The sequence below is a fragment of the Lonchura striata genome, chromosome 4, assembly GCF_046129695.1.
Source record: "Lonchura striata isolate bLonStr1 chromosome 4, bLonStr1.mat, whole genome shotgun sequence".
NCBI classification, from domain to species: domain Eukaryota; kingdom Metazoa; phylum Chordata; class Aves; order Passeriformes; family Estrildidae; genus Lonchura; species Lonchura striata.
This window is the reverse complement of record NC_134606.1, coordinates 66,467,132-66,489,314: the sequence shown is the minus strand read 5'-3', so window position 1 is coordinate 66,489,314 and position 22,183 is coordinate 66,467,132. Positions and strand designations below refer to the sequence as shown.

Sequence of the window (22,183 nt, the reverse complement as noted above, 5' to 3'; positions counted from 1 at the left end):
CAGCTTTCTTTGCTAAGACAGCTAAAAAATGGCTGAGAAAATACTGACAATCCCACCATACTCTCACAAATGACACGTAATACTCATACATTCAGAGGTCTGAGCTTTACTTTTACACAACTTGGAGTCATAACCACAATGAGGATCACACATTCCAAGACTCCTCTTGATGAGCTGGAGAAGTGTTGCAGGACAGGAAAAAAAGGCACATAAATCTCCTAATTTCTTACAGAAGCAGAAAATTTCTCACCCAGCAGTTGTTCTTTATCTCCCCATATTTTCCTGTGTCTGGCCCCTCTTTTTCCCTATTCAGTCTCCCATTTTACTTCTGAGAACAAAGAAAGTACACAGCAGTGCATAAGAATGCTCTCAAAACTTCTCTTACTGCAGTCTCTGTTAGCAACTCTCAGAAATCAGTCACACAGAAAGACAATCTCCCAGTTTTAAACACTGGCACACCAAAAACATTTGAGAGTTGTCAAGACTTTCAATCACATTTCTTCACATTTTTATACCTAAAAAATAAATCAACAGCTTAAACAGCCATGGAAGCACATCTACTATAGTTGAGAGTAAGCAGACCTGTTCTAAATCAGGAGAGCCTGAGGCAATTTTCTTTACTGCTTGGTGGCTTTCTTTTTAACCTGGGTTTGCTAAAAGTTGTGCAAAAGGGCAGATTCTCCTACTGCTTACTCATGACAGCAACACTGACTGAAATTCACATACATGTGAATGAAACACTGAAAGAAATTCACATACGTGTTGCAATGCCAGGCCTGGCCACAGAAGAGGAGAGCTCAGTTCTGTGCTACCTCTGTGCCATGTAGCTCTAGGGCAATTATCACTTCTGTTAGCCCCTCCACTGGATATTGTTTTTCTAGAGTCTCCAGGGCTGGGCAGTCGTATCTGTGCATCTGTCCCTCTGTAGGATGTATTTGTGCTCTCAAGACTGATCCTCTGTCTTTTCTGAGACTTCAGCCAATGGACTGCTGTCATGTAAACATTATTAACTGTTCTTACCAAGGTCTGTTTTAAGAGCACCTTGGCCAAAACAGCAGCTATTTGTGTGTTTCATTAGGGACATTCAGATAGTTGAAGAAGCCTGATCCTTTGATATGAGAGCTACTCACCAAGAGAGCAAATATTTTATACCAACAAATGCTATAGGAGATGGAAATATTCCCATTGCATACTTGCTCTGTTCCTGGAGGATGGGCTTGTCAGAGGCCAAATCCTCAGCCTTCACATCCAGTGGTAGCAGAAGCAAGCAGCTATCCAGAAATAACAGCAGCAGAGGACAGTGGATATCACATCATAGGTTTTCCTTAATTTGTGCAATGCATACAAACAGACTCAAAAAGGGATCAAACAAAAAACAAAACCACAAGATATGATTTAAAAACACAGGATATTTTCTGTGACATTGTCCTTGGCTGTGACTAATTTGCCTCAGCTTCACACACCCAGACATCAGGGACATGATGCCCTGGGCACTGTTCTGCTCTTTGTCACAGCAGAAAACTTTCTACAATGCCATCCCTGGTCTTGTGACACGGAGGAGAAAGCCAGCATCTGCTTTTTCCCTCTGATATGCAACACTTCGTCTCTAACATTTCAGAAAACATATTTTGGTGAAAGGCTTCATGTCTTCTGACATCAGGAGATCTATCTCTAGAGCAACATGGTTACTGTGGCTCACAGGAGCATTGCTAGTCTAAGTCACTGAGAGAGAGTCTAGCAGTACAGACGTGATTTATTATAAGTAACCATTCAAGTCCTCAAGGTATTGCAAATATTTTAAAGTCATATTTTAATGAACATAATTAATTTTACTGTAGATTCTTCTCAGCATCAGGAGAATTTTATTAGCATATTTTATGTTTTCTTATTTATAAAATTATAGTACTTTGCTTTAAATAAGGATATCTCTTCATGGTTTCCCTGTTGTGTCACATGTAAAATATCTTACAGGGACAGAAGAAAAACATGTTTGGTTTAATATAAAGCCAGTCTATTTTCTGGTAGAGATAAGTCATGGAAAAATGAGATAAAATAAATAGGATTTAGCAAACATTTCCGTTTCCCACAGATCCATTTTCTATTACTATCTGGCAATATCTTTTCTGTTGCTCTTCCTTGAAAGACTCTTTGACCTTTTTCCTTTTCAGTCCCCCATCCCTGAAAGATAAAGAGAAGAAACAGCCTTAAACTCACTTCAGGGCCAAGGCAGGAAAACATTACTATATTTAGACAATGCAGTCAAAGCAGTTTCCACTCTTAATGTAGACATCTGTAAGACAATGCTAAGTGATTTATACTGCCAAGACTTTCAACACCACAATGCCCTTCTTTTAACCCAGCATCTAACAGGCAAGTAATTAATTTTCACCTAAAAGTGCCTGCTGTCTAGATCCACCTGTCAGCTCTGTTTCTCTCTATCTACTATATTATTCTAATTATTCTAATGTAATTGTTCAAGTAATAAAGTAACATTTTCTGAATCAGAGTCAGTATGGGTGGTGGACTACAGTGCAAACAAAGCAAGTTTTAAAAGATTCCATGTTAATATTTCAGAATACAGAATATATACAGAATACACCTTTAAAAACAATTCCAGAGGTGTTGCTTCTTACCAAGGAAGCACAGACATTCCTGCCCGAGCAGCGATGACAGCCTTGACTCTGTCAGCAAAGTGAACAGCATCTTCTTCTTCCTGAAAAAAAGATATTAATTAATTGCTTTACAACACAGACATTTTCTCTGTGCCTCACTTAAAAACTCAGGTTTTGTCAGACAGCAGGCAGTAGGGTTTATGCCAGACCCATAAGCCAAATGTGAGCAGTTCCAGCTGATCCTGGTTCACCTCCAAAAAGAACTACATGGGAGGCTCTCTGGTTTCTGGGACAACCTCAGACAATACACAGCCTGAAGTCCCAGGTCTGACCAGAGCAGGGGATGTATACTACATAAATCCAAGACTGCAGTGTTGCTTCCTGGGCTTTGTCCATTAGGTTACCAATAAGGATTCAGAACACCTTCTGTAGTAATGCAGACTTCTTCCAGACAACACTTTACAAGCACTTTTAAAATATACAAAAGTGTAAGAACCTCTTTGACCATCGGTGGCAGGTACCACACATTGCAGACAATAGCCCAGCTGGTTAACACATTAAAAGCATAGGTCATGATGGAATGCTTTGTGCTGTTCCAGAAGGCATCTCCAAAGCGGGGGTCATACTGGAAGACAAGAAGAATAAGCTGCCTTAGTTTAAATCATATAAAATGCCTCTTTTTTTTGGCCACAAAGTCACAATTCAACTTATTAAATAAAGGGAAAATCTAATCACACCTCCTGAAAGCATCAGTAAATTGAGAGTAAAGTTCCAAGATTTATTACAAGTTTCTAATAGTTAATCTTTACAAGCAATGCCTGGCCTCAAACTGTGACAGACCTGTTGCAACACAACTATAGCAAAAGATTTATTCAAAACTTAAAAACTTGTCATCTACATAAATGCTGACTACAAAGGCTTCCTTGACAATGCTCACACCAGTTTTAACAACTTCCATAAGATCAGGCAACATTATAGTGCTAGGAAAAGTAACTAATATTTCCAGATCTAGAGTGACCTGGCTAAAGCTACTCAGAAAGACTTGAAATTGCCAAGAAAACTGTCCTTATCCTCAGAGCACGTAGGAGCAAGGACAGAAATTACATGTTTCCCATACTGCTTAACACCACAAGTTTCTGTCTCTCAGGGCTTATTCAGTACTTTATGCACACCAAACATATCCCTTTTTAAGGCTTACACATGAACAGCTTCTCTGACATGAGAAGCATTTTCAATCAATCCTTCCGTGTTTGGAAAACTGCAGTTACAGTACCTTGATTGCTACTGGATGGATGGTTCCTCCTACCTCAAAGCTTCCCTTCTTAAACATCATTACTGATGTGTTGTTAATGCAGGTGCCTGGTCAGAAGTAAAATAGATGAAGGGATTAATCCACTCTGAGAAAAGTATCAGGAAATTAATCCTAAACTGTCTTAAGGATACTAAGTTGCTTTAGCTCTGGAACATAATCCCAGAGCCGTATATGTCTTCATTCTTTTATATGATAAAGCAAATAAACTGTCATAAAACTGTTGTAAAATACTAGAACCTGGCTTTTAATATCTCACAAGAGCTAATTAATTCTACAAACTAAAAACAAACACCTCAATTCTAAAGACTGGGCATAATAAACTGCACTCAGTGGCAAGAAGTGAGAAGAGCAAAAAAAAAACCAATACAGTTGCTTCTTACCTTCTGGGAAAATTAAAATGGGTAACTTGGCCTTATCTGCAATGTGTTCTCTAATTCTGTGGAGAGAAAATAAAGTTTCAGCGTATACTTCATATTTATCTTGTCCAAGAATCTAAACATTCATTACCTCTCACAAGCCCTTGTGCAATTGCCTTTTGCACAGTCTGTTGCCTCAGCTGCAATATGTTCTGGTTTCAGGCCTTTATCTCAGTATCTCTTGCTAAAAAAGTAGATTTTCTACAAAGCTGTATGAAGATGCATTTTAACCACAGAATGGTGGTACTTGAAGCATGTGAAAATAACTTCCCAGATTCCAGCTATGAATGCAGTCAAACTTCTCTTTAGACTGAAATATATTCCAAATTTATAGTTTTCATGCTTTCTAGGTTCACAACATCAGTTTTACATGTATCTAATGATTCTCCACATTTAGTTAAATGACAGGTCACTATCTTACTACATTTGCTGCATCACTTAAAACCACAAATATCACCACTGATGACAAACTACTACACCTGACCAGACAATAAAGCAATCACCTCACTACCTTACTTTTTCCTCACCAGGTGACGGTCTTTCATTTCCGAGCGTTCAAACAAGACATGCTGAGAGGTTTGCATGCAGGATTTTTGAATAAGTCCCATAAGCCCTCCATGTACCTGGCCAACCTGCAAAGCCCAAAAGAAACTTGTTACAAAGCAAAGACACACACACACACTTAAATGATTAAATTCTAAACAGAGATGCAACCATTTCTAAGCTTATTGACAAATTATACCAATCAGCTTGGTCATAAATATGCACATGCCTGCCTACATCTAGTGTTTTACAGTTCAGAATGTGAGTGTGAATGCTGTCAACTGTTCTATGAGATAGTTTATCCTCTTACCCAATACTACATCTATGGGCATCTCAACATTACTTATATTTACCAACTGTCTTGTTCATACCAAGGAATAGCATCCATCACTGGCCAGGATTAGGACATCCAATGGAGATGTGTGGTTGGCTACACAGATACCTCCTTCCTGTGGTTTGTTTTCCCTGCAACAACAACCATAAAAGTAATTCATTAATGTTTATTCTCCAGACTACAAGCCAAATCAGGTGGCAAGCACTGAAAAATATCTAAATGTGTGAAGACAGTACTACACCATCTACACACACCCTGCCAATACACAGCAGGGCATGTGAACATCCTGACAGAGTCTGGATGATCCAAACAGCTTTTTGGGTCAAGTTGTACCATCACCAAGTATCCAGGCAGTAATGGAATAAAAATCCTTCTCCAAAACTTGAGATGTTAAATACTGCAAGAAACACATTCTAGACTAATAAAGGGCAAGGTGGCAGCACTCACCTGTTGTGGAAATGAACAGGGCCACTCAGACATCGAACACCTAAGGTGGCACATATCATCTGGACCTGGTTGCTCAGCCAGCCTTTCACTCTAAAAGAAATGAAGCCATGGGTACATTTCTAGTTCTATGGAGTCACACAATGTAAACAATGTAATGTAAACTGTCTGAGTTATCCCCAGTTGCTGTTACTACAAAGAGCATACTAAGGCTCACACTGCATGTCTGCTTTCAGATGCTATTGCCATAACTCTCTCGCACAACAGTCTATAATTTTACAGGAGAGAAAGTCACCCCATGATAGTCCACATCTATCCTCTGGACTTCAGCAGAGTGTTCCAACTACTAGTTCAAATTCTTAAAGAAATACAGAAGAAATTGAAAGAACCCTCAGCAAACACATACCTGCCATTTGGAAACTGTCCTACTACAGTAGTGGCCAACATCAGCAACAGGATGCTGAAAACAGACAAGCAGATGCTACAAAGTAAAATAATCTTAATTATATGGCAAGAAGCAAAACTGGAGGAGTAAGCAAGAAGGTATTCTTACTTGGCTTTTTGATCTTTGATTCACAATGCTTCCTTCCAGTATTAATAGCATCTAACTAGCAACAAACTACTAGCTAATCAGCACACAAACCCCTTAATCCAGCTTTGCTGGATTTTAAAGGCAAATTAATTACTAATAAAATATATGGAATGTGAGAAATTTGCTTTTTTTTTTTTTTAAGTGATATTTGAGTTTAGATGGCTTCTTGGAAAGGTCATGTCAGGTTCTCCTTCCTCTGCTAGCCAATAGTATATTATTTCACAACTTCTGTAAAAAGTACCATGAAATATGATGCCAGCAAACCCTATGTGGCTCACCGGAAAGGCAGCAGGAGGCAATACCGAATTAGGATGCCAGTGACCCACACAGCAGCCAGTTTCCAGCTGACATGGTGCAGGTTGGCATTGGTTCTGCTGAGGAGATTCCAGGACAGCAGCTCCTCAGAGGAGAACCGTCGAGTGACTTCATCTTCCGCAACTGCCTCACAGCCCTTCTTGGAGAAGTACATGACATCAGCAAGGCTGAAACATCCTCGGCAGCGGCCAACAACCTCCTTTTCCATGGGAGTCTCATCTCTCTGGATGATCCCTGCATGAGGAAATGAGCCTTCCTTCCACATGGTGAAATGAATAACATGGATTCCAAAGAGAATATCAAGAAATACATATGCTTTTTAGAACAGCTCTTCTCCTACTCAAGCACAATAATGGTATTGCTATGCCTCATTTCTGTACTGACAAGTTCATTCCACAAGGAACTTCTCTAATCTTATGCTATATAACACCATATAACCTTGAGCACAACACCTACTTCATTATTGTTTACCAAATAACAATGCCACTCACACCTAGAAATGTCACCTATACACTACCAAGATAGCAGATCCTTCCTGGTGCCTTGACTCAAATTCAGGCAGAGTTTGTATGATTGTTCTTGCTGCTGTTGATTAGCTTTATTGTTTCCCAGCCATAAAAAACACCTCCTTCTGCATTTTTTTCCCTTGGAACCTTCTATCTTCCCCTATACCTTCTTCGTTAAGAGTCACTTCTCTATCAAGAAACTTGAAAGTGCCTGGATTTCTCCCTCCAGACATATGAAGCATTACACAGACACATTGTGCAGGAAGAATGACAACACATACTTGGTCTGATATTTGTAAAACTACACCCCATAGGACAGCCAAGCAGCAAGTCTCAGATATCTGCTGAGGTCACTCTGAGACCAGATTTTTATCTGGCTGATTACAGTGACTAAAATTCTCTTGGTTCATACCAGCTGACACTTGGCTTTTTTGTTTGGCCCCCCACCTTTTTTTTTTTTTTTTTTTTTTGACGGGGTGTATTGGATGACATTAAGTATACATTATAAAAATACACTTAATTTATCTTGATCAACCTACCTCCCCCTGATCAGAATCACAAAACTTTCCCTATCTGCTCTTCAGTAAAACCTTCATCTCCCAGGAAATCATCAGACCAGAAAATTATTAGCTGACAAACCAAGCAGTGTACATGACTAATCACTAAAAATGGTACTACAAGTAAAAGGATAACTATGAGAATTTAACCCACTCCTCTTTGGTCAAAGAAGGAAGGAAAAATACTTGGGGGAAAAAAAATATTTGGATTTTATCCTCATGTCCAGAAAAGCGTGCAAATTATATCTGTGATCCATGGGATGCTGTAACTCTTTTATTTGAGAGCCTGGATTTTTTGCATATTAGGAGTTAGAAGAAACAAAAGATAACTATGCAGAGCCATGTCAAGCACAAAGAACACTAATTCCTCTCAAACCTGTAAAGAGAGAGCTGATGGAGCCAGAAAGCAAAAAACATTTATGAAAACTAGGATGCTTCCCAAATCCTTATCAGCAATATCTTTCTCTACCCACACTAGTCTCTAATTCCTTTTATTCACAAAACTGAGAGATTATATTTTTTTTATAACATGGTTATGTATGTTTATAATTTCAATTGATATTTGCTCATCAAACTCCTTTCTAAATAAGATTGTTAAATAGCTGCCTTTTTACATGATAAATAGTGCTATGTCCCCTTCATCCAGAGATCTTACCAGTGGAGATTAAATTTTCAGGTGCCATCGCCTTCTGCTTTTTTACTCCCTCCTCAATCTGCAGGGTGGCCCACTGTTCCCAAAACAAGAAAAGTAGATGTTGATGGTTTTCATTTCATCATTTACATTCTGCAATTACTTCAGGTGAATTGTCTGAGGCTCTTTTACCCTTGCCAGGTCTAGGATTTTCATTTTTCAAATTTAGCCTGAAGGGTGCCCTGCACACCTCCTGTTTCATTTGTTACATAGACTACCTTTTGCCATTTCCAGGAAAAATTGCTTGGCTTAAACTTCTTTTCAGGACACAGGGTTTTTTTTGGGGGGTCCAACAAATTACTGAGCTACCTATGAGACTCTATAAGATCCAATGTGTCCAAAATACACTCTTCTACAGTTAGCTTCAGGCAATAGGATTATACAAAATAATATCACTGACATTAGAGACATGCCAGAAAAATGGAACTAAAAGAATTATTTTAAAGAATAAAATATACTAACTCATTTTGAGGTCATTCAAGTGGTTCTCTGACAGAAAACTGAGCAGGCAACATTTTGTGTCAATAGCATTCCAGAAGGTAGACCCTTTGGTAATTAGCTTGCGCCCTTTCCTGTATTCATTTTTTGAGCTAAACCATTTCTTCTCCTTGTATAGAACATCATAAAACTCTCCATTAGCAAAATAAAATATAAAAATATGCCTGATTTTTTAAGTTATCCTAGTTTTGAATGTTTTCATCATAAATACATAGACATGTAGCTCTCATGAGTACTAAAATCTGGCTGTTATTTATGTCAAGGTACCTGCCCTAACAAAGGGCATAGGATGCTTGAGAGTAGGCTCTGCTCATTATTAAAGGCTCAGTGACCCACTCAGTTTATGCCTTCACCTGCTATTAAGGGTTCCCATCTACAATAGATAAGGATAATCCATCTGCTTCATATAAACTCATGCTAAACACTGTATTTCCCTCTAGCTGACATGTGCAGCCACACAAGTCACCACAAACTGATCTCAAATAGTCTTCACTACATTACAACATGTCTCATGTGCAAACATCAACCAGCTTTTTGCCACCCTAAAGTTTTGCATGCCCTTTCTGTAGCTATCAAAGTTAAGTCAGTAGCAAAATGGACACTTTGCCTTGACATAACTAGGATATTTTAGTTACCCTTAGCTGACCTTTTTTTTTTTTTACCAGCCATCATAAAAGAAAAGAAAAAAGTGAAGGCAGAATAGGCTTTTATATGATATTTTAAACTCCATACAAACCATCTTTAATAACACCATAAAGCAAACGACCCCCCCAAAAAAGAAATTAAAAATACTGCACCACAGAGCATCATTTTGTCTATACTTCCCACTTATTCTCCTGAAAAGGTCAACAGGTACATAATCTCTCAATCTTTTGCAACACATAGAGAGTCATTCAGAATGGTGGAGCCAGGGGATGTCATGAAAACAGCAACCCACACACTGAGAAATGAAAGAACATACAGAACAGGTACAGGAGCATTGCAAAAGAGAGTAAAGGCAGATGTGGCAAATTTAACCTCTTCAGAAAATACTGCTGGTCCTCATCCCTTCCCCAACATCCTTCAGGACAGTTGCGCGGCACAAGGAGGAAAAAGTATAAAACATAAAATATTTGAGATTGATAAAGCCTTCTGCCTTAGTCTTTGCTTTCCTATCTCCTGTCTACCACCCTTATCTTGCCTATCATTGTCCTCCTACATAAAAAAAGCACCTGCCAGCTGGCCAGGACTGCCAAAAATGAGCTTGCTCATACTGTCCTAAAGGATCTGGAATACCTCCAGGAGGCTGACTTTTGATTTGCAGATAGAAAAAGGGTGATAGTCACTGACCAGGCTGATTCCAAAAATACATGTTAACTAATCTAAATGAGCAAGACAAGTCAAAGCCCACAAAAATTTATAAAGCTTACTAGTAAATTATAAAATCTTTCCTCCTAGCACAGAGAAAGAGTGAGGCAAAAGTGACTGACAAACTAAATAGTCAAGACTACAAAGGCAGTGTCCAAGGAAGATGAGGAAGAGCTTTCAAAGGCTGAACAGTTACACAGGGCTCGTTAGCTTGGAAAAGAGCTGTCTGAGATGGGTTAAGAAAGGCATCTACAAAGTCTGGACTAGCACAGAGGAGGTGCTTAAGGAACAGCTATCCACTTTCTCTTCTACTACAAGAACTGAGGTTTACCATAGGAAAGTTTTGGGCAGTGTCTGAGCAAGAAAAAAGGCAATACATTTCCACAAACCATCATGGGACATTAAATTCTCCTAACTCATGGCTTGGCATAGGAGGCTGAAGAACAAACAGTGAGGAGGGAATACAGCTGTAGAGTCATCCAGGTCTTAGGCTTTCAGTCCAGCCATTGAATTGATACCTGTCAAAGCCATCTGTCTGGGTCCTACTCTGGACTAACTAACTCTGCAGTGGCTACTGTATTGTTCTGCCTTTGGTAGGTCGCATCTGTATGTATAATTTGTTTTCCAAAATGAAATAAGGCTTTGTGATCGCCTTTGTATTGCACAGTATTGAGACAGAGCTGTCACGCTGGTCCTTGTTGCAAAACAGTAATGAAAGGATGTTTTAAATACCTTACAAAAAAAACCCACAGATGTTGCAACTAACACAGAATTTAAGTATTAAATGTAGCAACTTCATTCCTACATCTGCTGACTGAATGAGAACTCATGTTGTGTTTTCCCTCACTCCAATTTCTGAAGTGATGAGGACACAAGAAGTCCTAACACCCAACGGTTGATCTGAGCTGGATTACTGAATACTTGACAGCTTAATTCCACCAGTCCAGTTGTTTGAGCTTCCTTTAATTACATTCTAAACAAAATGAGGGTACCCAATACTTCTTTATGTTAATTACTGTCTTCACAGGATATGACATGTGGAATGTTCATTTCCTGAAATCTCATTTCTTGCAGGATTTTTCCTCCCTTTTCTCTTTCAAGTACACCTCAATACTCCATCTTTCCATGCTAAGTAATAATTCAGTTTTGCTTCTCTTCCCATATTTTACTACTTCTCCCATATTCTCACAAAAGGTTTTTCTAATCACGCATTTCATTAACTTTTCTCAATCTTTTCCTCATGTGTGACAAAGGCTTTGGGGCAATTCTCCATGTAAAGTCTTCCACAGAGAAGGTTGGTAGGTTTTTAGCATGAACTGAAATTACCATCTAAGGTCAAGCACTTGTGACCTCCTCACCCAACAATGGTTTCTGCCTTATTTCCCCCTGCCCATCACAAACATGAACCCAGATTAAATGGTGTGTTACACTCAGTGTCTGAGAAGATGCGAGTGTCCACCCTCAGGCTGTGAAAAGGACTCACAAATCTCCTGGCTGCTCCATGTGGACTGATGAAATGGGTTGAGAAGAGTTTGTTTGGGATAAAAGCACAGGTATAATTTGTTTGGGTTTTGATGGAGAGGCCAGCTAAGGATAGCCATGTATTTAAAAGCACAGCAGTGCAATTTTTCACCAGCTGAAGTGCCTGCAAAATCTGCCATACTCCAGCAGGAGGTCACAGCATACATATTCTTCCATATCCTTGTAATACAAAATGCAAAAACTACTTGCAATTTTTAGTTGGCTGATTTCTTTTTCTCTAGAAGCAACAATGTTCCAATTTCATACAGAAGTTCAGATCTTGTAGAACTCCAGAACATTTCTTAGCAAATAGAGAGCTGCAGCCATTAAATGTGTTTCTTTGACTCTTCACAGGGCTCTGAGAGCATGGCATAGATTTCATCCTAGCAAATGCGTCTTTTTTTGCAATCACTGGAGTAACATTCCTGAAACAGCTTTGCTACTATCCTAAGATCCAACAAACCCCAGGATGGACAAAGCTCAGAGAAAAGACATTATTTACAAATAAAGTTTACAAGCATATGTGAAAGAATAACCCTAACAAAACCCAAACCATGTTCACCTTTATAATTTCCAGAAATATTTGAAGGATAAATTAAGTGTATCTTTAGACCTCACTTAATTTGTTGGGAACAAAAAAAGTGTTTCAGAATAAAACTCAAGTTTTCAGACCCATCACTAAGTAATGAGTAATGGTGGCATATGATAAGTCACTTTGATTTCTTGACTTCACTGAAGTGTTATAGCACTGTGAATAGTGATTAGAATAACTGGAAAAGATGAAATCATGCATGGAAATAATTTTTACCTTCTGCTGCTTTTCTGTCAAGGAATCTAGATACTTGTTATTTTAGAAAGAAAATAAATCATACATTTCCTTTGAAAACAAAACTTTAAAAAATATTTCTTTTTACTTTGAAGTTCTTGATTTCAGGCTCCACTCTAATATTTTTCTCAAGCTGCTGAACATGGAAGAAAATAAAACATGCTTTTCCTCTTCTCAGTTGTAAGAAACAGATAGAAAGAAACTCCTTGGGTGAGAAGTTTTCTATTATTTTTGCTGGTCTACATAACAGACTAAGTCAAATGCAACCCAGTGGAGAGACCAGCCATAGTGCTAAAGGTTGGATTTTTGCTGAAGCATCATGCAGTTGTTTGGCACTTCCTCAAGCAGTGATATTTCTTCAGTACAGTCAGTAGTGTGCTAATACATGTCTAAGCATCTTCAGCATTTCCAGCTCAGCTCTCCGGGAAGGCATCCTGTTTCACCACTCCAGAGACAGCAGGACCCACACACGGTCTCTGGGCATTATCCCATTAGCAATATCGTAGGAACACAACACCACAGCTAGAAACCAGCCAACAGCTCGCCAGGGTTTCAATGTCAGGTTGTTCATATCTCAAACAAGACTGCTTTAAAGCTGACTTATCCCAAGCTTCAGTGTTGGCTCTATTCTGGTGAAAACCCCCAAGACTCCAAGAACAGGCCCAGCAATTCCATACACAAGCTTTATCCCAGAGTTTTCCAGTCCTACCCTTTCCTCCAAAGAGCCTAGTGAGCCACATTACAAGCAAAACATAACACTCCACATGGAGTTGTGCTGTTCCTGTTATTAGCTGCTGTGGCAACAGGGAATTAGACACAAAAGGCTATAGCTGATCACATAACAATTAACTTATTTCCTTTTCAGTATGTTGATCATCCACATTGTGAGTACGAAATTATCACACTCATAACCTGTTACAAAAATTGTGGAGAGAAAAATACTTCATGTGCTTTACCTTCCTACATAAAACACACACTGAGTGGGTCAAAACATCTCTTGAAGTTGGGAAATGCACAGGAGGAAAAAAAAAAAAAAAAACAGAAATTATTTTGATGCCCACCAACTAAAGCAGTGAAGCTGTCCAAAGACAGGTTTGATAGAAGAGTAGCTCTTAATTAGGGTACAAGTAAGCATCTAATTAGCATACCACTGTCTGATTAAAAAATATTTCACATATAAAGGCTAATATTACATACAACCACAGCAGGCAGTCACTGCCCACTGACATCAGTATCTGAAAAATATAACCCCAAAATTTTGCAGTCATCTGCAAAATGATGTTCATACAGCTGAAGACAGATACTGCCCAAGAGCTCCTAATCACTATTAAAACAAATCAACAAAAACTCCCCCCGCCTGAAACAACAACAAACAAAAGAGAACATAAGAAGGATAAAAGACAGTTGGCAAGGTAAGATGGTTATGATATTAACAGGATCACACTGTTATAGACATGCTCTACTGCAAAACAGATCACTCCAAGTGCTTAATAATAAGAGCAACAATAATAGTAATGTTTTCTGCCACAAGTAGAAAGTATATTCACAGAAAGCAGGTTTATGCCAGAAGCACAAAGTCAATCTACCAGAAAATGGAAATGCTTTACTGTTCAATATGATGAATTCACAGCACCTACTTCTGGCTAGTAATGGATATCAAAAGCCAATCTTGAAAAACTAAATGGGATTCTGGCTTATAAAAAGCTCCAGCAACCTTTTATTGACAGAAGCAGGATCAGAATCTTATCCATGATCTGTTTATCTCTAGAAAAATTGCACTTTTAGAAGGTTGCACACAGATTCCTTTAAGTCTGTACAGCAGAACTTGTAACTGCTGGATCCCCCAGATTTAACTGGGTGAAGCAAACACACAGAATCAGTGTTCTTGCCTGGAATATTAATTCCATGTAATTAAAACAATCCAAATAAAACCACTGAAATTTATATACATCTAAAGTACATGTTTTTATTACTTACCGACTCCCACAAACTAATATATCTTTTTCTTTATACTTGTCAAGAGTATTCTACTTGCCTGAAGCATTCTAACAAGCATGAACTAGAAGAAAATACCATGGAATCTCTACTTTAGCTCCAAAACCCTCAAACCAGTAACAGATTATAAGACAGCACATAACTAAATATCATTAAAGACACTCCTCAAAATATTATAATATAAAATAAAGTTGCAAATAACACATGCAAGTTAATGGATTTTTTTTTCTGCTGACTTTTATGGCATTTCTATCAAATGTACAGATTTTTATTTTTTTATTAGACATGTTCTGTAGCAAACACATACCTTTGAACTAATTTCTCAACTTACCTCTAACATTTCAATTACAATTTTCATATAGAAATGAGAAATCCCCAGTGACACTCGAAATATCGAAGGAAACAAAACTAATGCCACAAACAAAATCATCCAGATAGACAAAATCTTGTCTTCTGTAAGGCCACGACCTTCTCTACTTTCTTCCATGTTTGCCCCTCCAAAATGCCAACCAGCTGCCTTTCTGAGGATATATGCTCATCTGTAGTGTAGAATCTCTAACACGCTTCAAGAGACAGAGGCAAAGAAAAATTACACATTCTAAGGGAGAAGGCTGTTGCTCACTGAAGACTGACACTACTGATACTCTTAGTGATAAAGTAATTTCTTACCGTTTGTCCCACCCTAACTCCACCCACTTCCTTGTAATTGATAAGCATTTGGTCACCAGGGGAGAAGAAAGAAAAGACATGATAAGTAATAATATATGCTAGATAATTAGATGCTGCCAATAAGGAAACCTTGTCAATGAGACAACTGGTTTTCACAAGGTGTCCTGCCAATAAATTACAGTACAGAAGTAGGTGGGTGTGTTTTTCAGATCGCCTAAAAACTTCTCTTATTAATACACATGAATGTTTGAACAAATCTGTGACTTATTCACTCAGATTTTCTATTTCATGGTAAGATAATTGTCTTGTTTTGGTATTTGAACAAATGAGTGAAACAGAAGCTTGAAGTGCAAGTCAGGCTTTTTCTATTTTATTTTATTTTTTAATAGCACATATGAAATGAAGATGCAAGTTTCAGCAGGCAAGGACTAACGAGGCAATTAACCTGCTCCCTCCACTCTATCGCAAATTTGCCAAAAAGGCCTGTATTACAGGGTTACAAAATACACTGTGATGAAGTAACAAGCCATCTATCTTCACACATATTCAACTACAGAATTGAAATGCAATAGATAATCCTGTTTTTCCTTCTAGCCTATCAAATTTCAATAATTTAATTCAGTATTTTTTAGAAAATACCCAGCTCAACCCCTTACATCAACCCTTCTGTCTTTTTGCATGCATCAGAGATGATATAAAGGTGATTTACTCTAGAACCTCAGGGGAGCCCACCAGCTACTTGTTTAAAACCTTCCCACAGAACAAATTAACCAACCTTGGTGGAAGGAGGATTTAGGGCACAACTTCCAAGACAATGACATGCTCATCCACAAAAGATCTTCCTTTTGCCAATACACTGGTATGCTTGTCTGCAGCCAGGGCTGTCCTTTTAAAATATTCCCATCCTCAAGTACCATTGCTTGGTTTGCGTTGCGAAGCAACTAGATGCCTTATAAATGGAAGAAGCTGCAAAGATCCTGTGTAAAATGTGCATCCAACACCGTCCAGGCTGTAAGAGAAGCACAGATGTCAGAGGGGGCTGCACCACTTCTAATTAACACCACACACCCAGGCTCCAGCACGCAGACTCCTGACACTCACAAGCCCATGCGAATCCATGGCACGCTTCTTGTGCCACATAGTGAATCCAGTAGCTTCTGTACATCCAAATTTGCTGCTGCATGACATCCCTCAGGTCTTTCAAATTACATTGCAATCTTATCCAGCAATATGACTTCTCTTTTGCATCTTTACATTACTTAGCTTCCTCACCTTTCTCTCTTCCCTTGCTGGCCACCTTCCGAGCCTTCTGCATCCTCTACAAAACCTCACTGGTTCAGTTTTTAAGTGTTTCTGCCTTCCCAATGCTCTTGCTCTCAGTGACAACCTTAAGCTCTCTCACCCCACTGCTGCCAGATACACCATTAACCACTATTTCTCATCTGCCCTGCCAAAAGACTCCTCTAGGAAAAACACTCCATTGTAAAACAGCTTTGCTCACTCATTTCTCTTTAGCTACTATTCCTTATTCTCCTTTCTGGTCTCTTCCTCAAGCTAACACCCATTCCTTAGTGGGGCTTGCACAGCTAACACACATTCCCTAGCAGGGCCTGTGGTGGAGAGCTGGAGGAGAGGGTGTTGATCCACCTGGCAGCACCTGTGAATAGCTGCCATCAGCCTCGGCACAGGGGATCGGTATGCACAGAGTCTTAAGTGCTAAAAGCCCCGTGGGCGGGAGGGTGGAGGTAATTTCTGGGACCTGATTTGAGACAGGAAAGGTGGGCAAAATGAAGTATTGCAAGGAACAGGAAGATGTGGTGACTCACTTGGTGGGATGCCTCAGCAGCAAGTTTAGGCACAAACAAGACAGATCATTTCTTAAAAGCACAGAGGGAAAGACAGACTTGCCTAGCCTGGGTGGGAGAAAGAAGTTTCCTCTCCTGGATAAGGGAGAGTTGTTTTTCATCCTGTGAAACCATATAAAGAAAGAGCTGAAGAGTTTCTAGTAGCCTCTCTATTGAGGTGGTCAAGTCATCCGGCCCAAAGGTACTACAAGATCCATATGGCCAAGGCTCTCCTTACAATTATTCTTTGCTTTATCCATTTTGTACCTCCTGAAATAATGAAAACCATTTTGATTTCTTACTACTGTGTTACCACTGATGTCACATGGTTTGGAGAGAAAAAGAAGCAAATACACAAACAAAAAGCCCGCACCTCAACCACCCAAACTGGGAATGACACCAAATTCAAGGAGATTCTGCACATCTACCTATTAACAATATGGAAAAACATTGTAATTAGATGGAAAATTGTCCCAAAACTATCAAAGGAATAAACCTGAGTACTGGAACTTGTCCAATTATGACCAAGGAGTTTAATCTTGTTAAATTTCTGCCACAAATATCTGCTTAAGCTTCTAAAGCATCCTTCTGCTCTTGAGACCATAAGCATAAAAACAACTGAGACCTGGTGGTCTAAGCACTGTATGTCAACTCCAAAGCATTTGAGATTGCTACAGAAGTGAATATGGATTTAAATTTTATCTCTGCCCTGAATGAAGGTAATGAATTTGCTCATGATGTGAAGAAGAAAGGAAATTCTTTATTTCTTCAAGCAATTCATAAAATGCTTCCTATTTTGGTCATAAATTTGGCATAGCTTTTTGCACCATAACACAATAATTGATGATGATATAATAGTAATTATTATTATTTCAGAAGAGCCATAAAATGTAATTTTTGTCAAATTCCAATGTGAATAGATATGCATCCAACACTAAGCTGAATAACTACAGTTTGTAATGTGACTACATAAATTTCCTCAGCAAAATAATTTCTTTCAGAATTATTTCTGCCATCCACTGACTAAACAAAGATTATGCATGTCATTCTCCTGCCCTTTTTGTTCGTATTACCAAGAGCCAACCTGCTGCATCACATCTGTTAAGAAGATGTGAGAGAGCTTATCCAGAAGAGGGAAAGTATTACAAATAATGCAAATAAACATGCAGCAACAAAATGTAGCATTCTTTTTTTTTTTTTTTTTGTAAGGTCCAGTAAATAACAAGTGATGAATTTATACCAAATAACCACTTTTTTATTATGAAGTACCCATATATCAGGAAAAGCCACCAGAAAATGTGCAAAACTCTCTGTCCATTTGGAAAAATGGAACCCAACTTAGAAGGAAGTGATGTGGGTGACAGGAGGAATCCAAGAGCAAAGCTTCTTTAGTTCAATGAATCTCAAATTACACCTACAAGTATAATAAATTCACTTGAAACAACTTCTGGTCTCCTAGGAAAATGACAAGGAGATGGAATGGATATCAGCTGCCTACTCTAGGTTCTAGATCCTTTGAGGTCGTTCTGGTAATTTCATATTGCAAAACATTGTCTATTGCCTAATTGCCAATTGTCGGAGGGAACTGGAATTACAACCCATTTATTTTTCCAGTGCAAGAAGAAGCAAACACAGCACGGACCTGTGTCTATTTGTACTGCCTCACATGGAAGGGTTAAATCAGGTATAAACAGCCCTTTCCTGCAGCGCAGTCAGCTCTTAAGCAGGTTCAAATACACTGTGAACAGATAAACAGCTGCAGTGGGAGGTGATAGCTTTCAAGGAGTGCTACTATGGTTTTGCATTCCCTTTGATACACAAGGGGAACCCAGCCTGGAAATAGCACTTGCCAAGGTCATCAAAAAGAAGGAATCACACAGTCACAGAAATTTTGGCAACCACTCTTTCCAGGTATGCTTCCTTCCTGTCCAACAGTAACCATTCCAGTGACTCCAAAGGGATGTCAGGAGAGAGTCTGCAGCCTCCATTTCTTGTACCGCCTTTCTTATCAGACCACTCAAACATCACATGTCCCCAGCAGATACTGGCACATTAGTTTCAGCCAGGTGGTGCTTCAGATGCTGAAGTAACACACTCCCTAAGGATTAACAAAGGGATATTTCAACCTGAGGCAAATTACAGTTGTAGTGTGTTTTTTCTTTAATTTGATATTTGTTCAGCGTCTGTTCACCCTCCCTCTCCCTAACCTACTCCCCTCCCCTGTTGTCAATCTTCCCTAGCTCTTCCCTAACTCCCTCCTCTCCAAGTTGTCAATCCTCCCTTTCCCTGCTTCTTTCCCCAGAACATTCCCTGTCATTCCTCCTAGTCCCCTCCCCTGCTTCCAGAGCCTTCCCTGTCTATTTAGTGAGGCTCAACACCCTATTGCTTATTTTGTGTTACTCCACTCCCCTGTTTCCCCTGATAGGTTTGTGCTATGTTAGTCCCTCCTTAGACTCCTCCCCAGCCCTACCCTCATTGGTTGCTGTTCCTATACCCCGCCTCTTGAGTTCCTGTATAAAACCTTTGTTTGCCCTCCCTGGAGGGTGTTGGGGCTCACTGAATAAAACCATCCTGTTCATCTCGAGGTCCCATGTTGCCTTTGTCTGTCCCCACACCAAGAACTGGGACTGCAGAGCTCACAGGGGGAGCGGCCGCCCGTTCTCTTCCCTCGCCGCCAAGCACGGCACCGCTCGGGGTATCACGGCGTGAGGAGCAGCCCGCGATACAACATACAGTGATTGTGACTGTCAGCGAAGGTCAGCCTTCTATCATTTGATCCTTTTTTTAGGAAATATACAGAGTATAATTTTTACCTGTTTGGAGTAGCAACATTGTCCAAAGCTGCTTGCAGCCAGTATACAGAAATACATCCTGACATTGTCATTAGGCATGGGAAGATGTAATTATTGTTAAAATTATTCTTCTGACACCAGTTGTAGGGCTCCCTGGTATTTGTCTGTGAGCTTTGCCATGCTACAAAGCAGACTGATCTTTTTAGAAAAGCCTTGTAAATTGATGACACAGAGTCAGACAGGGCTGATTTGCCAGCATCATTTAATGTCCAAGGATACCAGGATCATGTTTTTCAGGACAAGAAAATGTTCCAACAGGACTGATCAGAACATTCTACACCCCAGTAATTCTGCTGAGTGTACTCAGAATGAAAACTACTAAGACCATCTCTTTTTTCAACTAAACTTTAACCAGCTACAACAACAACAAAAAGCCTTTTTTAGTTTTGCTTATGTCTTCTCAATGTTTCAACCCCACATTTATCAAATTCCTTACATGATTGCTACTCAAGGGTGAAACAATCTCTGGTAGATTTGTTTTGATATCTATCAAGACTGAGGTTCATGCTTTACATGTGGAAAATTCTCCAAAAGGCCAGAATAACCTTAGAGGTCACCTATTGCATAGTAAGCAGTGTCAGGTGCAATATTTATTTATGAAAAACACACTGTCTTCATGCACTGAAGTGCAAATATGTGCTTCTCTGCATTCTCACTCGGAGTTATGTCTGCTACTCTTTAGGTCTTTATAGAATCCATCTATGCCAGCAAACAGGAGCATGTTTATATCTGACCACAGTAAGATTGTGCTAGTTACGCTTTTATCTTTGGCCATCAACAGATGAATTATGACTGAAGAAAAAAACACTGAAGAAGTATCTTTAACTACTGTAACACTCATTAGGATGCCTGTAACACATTCAGCTCTGACTACAGAAGCATTATTGTTTCTACACAAGATAAATTCAACAATTACAGAAAGTTATTTATTGTATCCTGTGGCTAACAACAGGCTTGAGTCTTTGTATCTCAAAACAGGGAAATCCACTACTGTTCTGATTACATTTGTTTGTCTCAGCAATGTATAAATACCCACAGATGTGTAGGCATTGCACGGCTGTCAGTATTTATCTCATATATTGTCCATATAAATCTTGTTTGTGTATCGTTGACGCTGAATGCAATAAATTAATTTGTCAATGCCTAACACTTACTGCATTGATTAAATGCATACAATTTTCTCCCAGGTCTGGCTTAGGAATGACTGCAAGCACAACACAGGGTCTTCTGGGGGAATTCCCGAACTGAAGGACCATTTAGTTCCACTTTCAACGTGTCCTCCCCAAACAGCTAAAGAAGCTTGTCATATCATCTGTTCTTGTTGTCTCTACCACAGCAACATAGTCCATAATGGAATCATTTGTAGTAATATATCCCTTTAGATGTGTTGTACTTGTTACCCATTTAACACTACTGCATTGCAAGAAATGCATGGTAACTCTTTCCCATCAACCTTGTCCATCATTCTGTACTATCCAGAGACTTATCATCCCCTTATTCAGAGATCTAGATAATTTATGAGTGCATTGAGAATTGGAAGTCTTACCTGGTCCCCCTCTCTACTGTAACAATAATTAAGAATCACAACAGTTTTCCCTTCTAAATACTAGCATCATACACATATATTTCAAATAGCACTTAAAGAATTTTATTTAAATATAAATATGCCAGAACTCCTTCTAGATCTTGCAAAAAAAAAAAAAATTAAGGGAAAAGAAACTGTACTGAAAATAATAATTTTATATGCAACCTAAAAAACTATGTGTGAGACCTAAAAAGCATGGAAATACCTCTTGAAAGACCACAGGTCCATACATTCTATTTCAAGAGTCAGGAAATTAACATCTACGGATAAGATTGTACTTACCTATATTCCTGATGAATGACAAAATCAAACACTTGCTCTCCTGAAGTAAAGGAGTAAAACCTCTGTGGCCTTTAGATCAGATATCTGATCACATTTCAAAGAATGTTGTCGCTTGTAACTCTCTCTTCCTGAAATTGTTTTCTAGGACTTTCTTCTGGCTTATGTCAGGAATACCTGCTATAATGGGGAAAAAATGTTAATACAAGTATTAAAAATAAGTAAAATGCGACAACTCAAAAAATACAAAACATGCATTCTGCAAACAGTCTACACCTGAGGAGGAAGTGGTACAATTTACTGCTGTCAGATCATTATTTAGCATTATCATTACCTCCTTATCACATTTTATTAGGCCATTAACTCGGAAGATTCTCCCCACATTCTCAACAGAGCGAAGTGCATAGACATACAGCTGTATGTCCCGTTTCAAAGGGCACGGTAT

The 22,183-nt window shown here is 39.0% G+C and overlaps 1 protein-coding gene across 1 annotated transcript; it reads right to left on the bottom strand.

Annotated features, from left to right (window-relative positions):
- Positions 1 to 1,786: 1,786 nt before the first annotated feature.
- On the bottom strand, positions 1,787 to 21,914 carry LOC110468494 (glycerol-3-phosphate acyltransferase 3). The gene is made up of 14 exons (XM_021526468.3): positions 21,742 to 21,914; positions 15,954 to 16,187; positions 14,841 to 15,072; positions 8,287 to 8,359; positions 6,532 to 6,802; positions 6,068 to 6,142; positions 5,665 to 5,754; positions 5,255 to 5,348; positions 4,857 to 4,972; positions 4,305 to 4,360; positions 3,886 to 3,971; positions 3,109 to 3,237; positions 2,634 to 2,713; positions 1,787 to 2,178 (listed from the first exon to the last, which is right to left on the bottom strand). The coding sequence occupies exons 3-14, from the start codon at positions 14,994 to 14,996 to the stop codon at positions 2,064 to 2,066; spliced, it is 1,341 nt and encodes a 446-aa protein (XP_021382143.1). The 5' UTR covers positions 14,997 to 15,072; positions 15,954 to 16,187; positions 21,742 to 21,914; the 3' UTR covers positions 1,787 to 2,063.
- Positions 21,915 to 22,183: the final 269 nt, after the last annotated feature.